We start from the raw sequence: 5,089 nt of genomic DNA, 5'->3' as shown, positions 1-5,089 counted from the left end.
GTTCTAGAACATTGGTGATGTCATCGTATGATGTCATGACCGAACCTCTAGAACGTTTGTGTATATTCAGCAATTCTCTCTGCCAGGTCAGTGTGCATCTTGAAACAGTGCTGAGCTTGGCTTTCCAGTGTGGAGGAATCTTCATGTGTCGAGTCGGCGGTGATTGGGAAAATACAGTTTTCTTACCTAGTAGTAACGTGAATATTTAGGAAAATAGCTTTGGGACCGCTTCTGGAAGAAGACTTCGCTGTGGAAGTGAAATAAACCATTTGGATATATTTGTTTTACACTGGAGCGGCTGTGGACATTATTTGTCTTTATCAACGAATGTACTACTCACGAGTAAGCAACTTTAACCAGCAGAGTGGAACGTCGGTCCTCATAACTAGTGATCAAACAGTGACTTCAACCAGCTGCTGACTGAATCTAAGTAAGTTTATAACTAAAGTTAAAGTAAACTTCAGGGAGCTTTCCAGAGGAGGGAGTGTTACTGAGAGACAAAATGGCTTCGTCTCATTGTGAAGAGGATCTGTCCTGTCCCGTGTGCCGTAACATCTACACAGATCCTGTCATCTTGTTGTGTAGCCACAGCTTCTGTAAAGCCTGTCTGCAACAATACTGGAGAGACAGAGAAGACAAGAACTGTCCGCTTTGTAGGGAAGTCCCTTCAATGTTAGATCCTCCTCGTAACTTGGCTTTGAAGAACCTGTGTGAGGCCTTCAGGGAGAGAAGCCAGGGAGCTCCAGCAGGTTCTGAGGTGCTCTGCAGTCTGCACAGAGAAGAACTCAAGCTCTTCTGTCTGGATGACCACAAGCCCATCTGTGTGGTGTGTCAGTTCTCCAGAAAACACCACAACTGCTGCCCCATAGAAGAAGCTTCGGAGGATCACAAGGTATGGCAAAATCATTATTATATTAATTTATTCAATCTTTAATTATACTCAATAAATACACAGAGTAAACATTGTTGTCACGTTGTTAATGAATACAGAAACATTAGACAATCAAAACAATTAGATGGGATTAGATTCAGACACTGATGTTGGAGTTGATTTATTTTTGTCCACAACGTAGGAGGTGTGAGAGTCAATGTCAGTGTGGGATTCAATGTCAGCATGGGAGTCAATGTCAGTGTGGGAGTCAATGTCAGTGTGGGAGTCAATGTCAGTGTGGAAGTCAATGTCAGTGTGGAAGTCAATGTCAGCATGGGATTCAATGTCAGTGTGGGAGTCAATGTCAGTGTGGAAGTCAATGTCAGCATGGGATTCAATGTCAGTGTGGAAGTCAATGTCAGTGTGGGAGTCAATGTCAGTGTGGGAGTCAATGTCAGTGTGGGAGTCAATGTCAGCATGGGAATCCATGTCATTGTGGGAGTCCATGTCAGTGTGGGAGTCCAGGGTGGCCTGGGTGGCAAACGTACTCCAGTCCGTGAGTTGAAACCGGTGCTGCAGCACAGAGTCCTCAGACTTGCATCTTTCAAGTGAAATACATCATGAATGAATGAATGAATGAATTCCATTGCAGAAGCAGCTCCAGGCTCCACTGAAGACCTTACGTGACAAGCTACAAGCCTTTAAAGAAATCAAACGAACATGCGTCCGCACAGCAGAACACGTAAAGGTACAAATATTCTGTATTAATGATAAATTATTTACTGTAAGGTTGCAGCTGCACTCAACCTGCACACAGAAAAAATAAGTGCCCTATTGTACATTTGTAGTCCATTGTGGGAGAGACATGATTTTTAACCCCCCTACTGTATATTTCAGTTAGTTAGATAGTAAATTATAACACTACCTTATGCATACTGCACATATAGTTAGATAGTGTAATGGGAAATATTAAAGGACAAAACAATGAGCCGTTTATAAATCATTCTACGGGAAGTAATAATAACCTTGCTTTGGCTGGCTTGGGAGATTACCTTGGAGTCTCTTAAAGAGACACACACACATTACATAGCTGGTCACAGTGAACCAGTCAAGCTGTAAAATTATATCTCAACACAGATCTATAATGGCAGTTATTGTCCCCTGCACTTTTTTACTGTCCAAAACAATGTTACACGATAATAAACGGAGACGCGACGTGGCACTTGGACCACACGGAAAACGGCTGCTTGTTCCATCTCTGAGCTCAGGTCTCTGACGACCTGAGCCATTGTCATGCAAAGACAAGGTGAGCACCCAGCGAGGGACGAGTCGCATCTTTGTGTGCGCGCGCTAAGTACCGAGCACAGCTGTCTTTGCATTACAACAACAGCCATGTCGTCAGGTGTGCTCAAATACATAGCACCCCTCCCCTAAAAGTTTGGTGTGAAACTGAACGATGGTCTGTGTGATTGCCATGAAATGCAACAGCATTGCTTGGTCTCTGTGAAATATCTGTCTATGACCTTGTTGTATTGAAAAGCCTCTAGGCCAGGGGTCAGCAACCTTTTTGACATGGAGTGCCTGTTTGAAATATAGTTGTAACTAGTGTGCCTCAACAATATTCCATGCATCGTAATATTTTTTTCTCATAATCAGGTATTTTTTATGATAATTTTTACATTATTACATCATTATTGTTATTGTTATTATTAACAATATTATTATGATGGTTGTATCAACCCTAAATCTGAGTTGGGGGGGGGAATGCAATGCAGACAAACAGCTGCATACAGTGCGACCATTCACTCACATTTGCCCATTCATTTTTGGACACATCACACACCATTGGTGTGTGTACTGTACGTGTGCTGTCATAGCTCTACCTACAGGCCTAATGGAGAACACCAGGATGTGAATGGAGGGTGAATGTGAGGTATATCGTGTAAATAAGTTTTGATTGATCGCAAAACTACACTGTAAAAAAAATATAATAAGTTACCAGAACTTAAAAATATTGAGTTCAGTTACTGTGCATTAAGGTTTTCAGTTTTCAATCCATAATAAGTTAACAGAAAAATAAGTACACAACCACATTATTTCAACCTAATAAAACTATGTTTATTGTCATTGTTTTAAGAACACAAGTTGACTTGGTAATACTCACATTTTGAGTAAAAAAATGGCTTTTAACATGTGCAATGTTCAATGAAATAGAAAAATAAATAATACAATTTGTTGATTAATCCCACTGGTCACAATGGTGACCGTAATAATGTTTTTGTTATAAGGCTCTGCAAATGTTACTGAATGATGTAGCAATGTATTTCCAGCTAAATTGAAATAATAAACAAATAAAGGGTCTCAATTAAATATGTGGTAGTAAAAAGAACCTGTGGGAGGATTTCAACAAGATAAATGCGACAACAGTGCAAAATAGTTCACTATAATATTTCAAAGCAAAAAAAAATAATAATAATAATAATATTTTTTTTTTTTTTTTATGCTGCCCCCTGTGCCTATGCAAATGCCCCCGCGTGCCTATGCAGGCACGCGTGCCTAGGGTTGCCTACCCCTGCTCTAGGCTGTTGTTTTATACATTGTAGATAATAAATAGCACAATCTCTCTCTCTCTCTCTCTCTCTCTCTCTCTCTCTCTCTCTCTCTCTCTCTCTCTCTCTCTCTCTCTCTCACGTTCCGAGACTCGTGCAGCGTTATGACTTGTCATAAGTGAATTGTATATAGAAACAAATCACCACAATTGACTTGCACAACTGATTTTTTTTTAATCTACGACCTTACAGCCACTGACCACGCCCCACAAATGTGTCCCCTCCGCGTCTATACTTTCCACAACAAATTCGTGTTTCTGCATTCGAGTTTTGCGCTCTGATTGGCCACCTGCGTTTCTGGTCATGTGACATGTGCGCCAATCGTGGGACGGCAAGTTCTGCGCCTATTTCCGGGTCTAACAGCCTGCAAACTACCTAACGACTAGTTTATCACTGGTTAAGCTTAGGCGACTCTTTCGCAGTTGGTTAAGGTTAGAGTTTGGAATCAGGGCAGGCGTTCTATCGCCATGCTCTAAGACAAACTCTAACCTTAACCAACTTCGAAAGAGCGCCTAAGCTTAACCATCCAAAAACTTGCGGTCCCACAATTGCCGCACATGTCACATGACCAGAAACGCGAGTGGCCAATCAGAGACGCGGAAACACTAATTTGTTGTGGAAAGTATTCAGGCGTCCCCTCCACCATTGAAAACAAAAGTATGCCCTTGCCCCCCATCCCCCATGCTGCTATGATGCCTAAATGTCCCCAAGGGGATCAATAAAGGAATATCTTATCTTATCTTATAATCTCCAGGTCCAGGCCCTGCACACAGAGAAGCAGATTGAGGAGGAGTTTAAGAAGCTTCTCCAGTTTATCCACAAGGAAAAGGAGGTCAGGGTAGCTGCACTGAAGGAGGAAGAGGAGCAGAAGAGCCAGACGATGAAGGAGAAGATTGAGGGGCTGGACAGAGAGATGTCAACCCTTTCAGACACAATCAGAGCCATAGAGCAGGAGCTGAACGCTGAACACGTCTCCTTCCTGCAGGTCAGAACTGGTCTCTCTCAGTTCATAGGGATCATGCTGAGGATGTTTAGTACACTGTAAAAACTGGGATTGGGGTTCATTCATATTTATTAAATAAGTATTAGTAACCTATACATAATAAAAAAGACTATGTGCCGTTTGAAATAGAATTGAGCTGAATTCAATGCATTTGAACCATTTATGAATTGCATTTTACACAGTTTTAGTTGAATACAATTAGCTGATAGTTTAAAAGTGACCAGATGACGCTCAGTTTTTACAGTGTAGTGTTTAACTTGATCTGTCTTTACCTCCATAGAACTACAAGACTACACTGAAAAGGTAAGTGATTTACCTCTCTTTTTGTCGCTCTCTTTCTCTCTCTCATCTCTATCTCTTTCTATCTCTCTTTTTCTCAATTTCTCTCTCTTTCTTTCTCTTTCTCTCGTTTCTCTCTCTCTCTCCTTTCTCTCTGACTCTCTTTCCCTGACTGCCCCCATGTTAACCCTTTCACGCCGCACGACAGCCGGTTAACCCTTTCACTGCCACACGACAGAAGGTTAACCCGGCGACCGTCGGTTGTGTGATAGTAAAGGGTTAACCTTCTGTCGTGTGGCAGTGAAAGGGTTAACGGGCGTCGCTGTT

At 41.8% G+C, this 5,089-nt stretch overlaps 1 protein-coding gene across 1 annotated transcript in view; it reads left to right on the top strand.

Annotated features, from left to right (window-relative positions):
• Positions 1-502: 502 nt before the first annotated feature.
• LOC311242086 (zinc-binding protein A33-like) overlaps positions 503-5,089 on the top strand; it is a gene marked incomplete at both ends in the record, with an annotated part of 10,446 nt that continues 5,859 nt past the window's right edge. Inside the window, 3 exons of the mRNA XM_084331037.1 lie at positions 503-892; positions 4,235-4,465; positions 4,764-4,786. Of these exons, the coding sequence (XP_084187163.1) occupies positions 503-892; positions 4,235-4,465; positions 4,764-4,786 (644 nt within the window). The remainder of the gene's footprint in view (positions 893-4,234; positions 4,466-4,763; positions 4,787-5,089) is intronic.

The sequence above is a fragment of the Notolepis coatsorum genome (genome assembly GCF_963971535.1).
Source record: "Notolepis coatsorum genome assembly, chromosome: 15".
Taxonomy (NCBI): domain Eukaryota; kingdom Metazoa; phylum Chordata; class Actinopteri; order Aulopiformes; family Paralepididae; genus Notolepis; species Notolepis coatsorum.
This window is presented reverse-complemented; position numbering and strand designations above follow the sequence as displayed.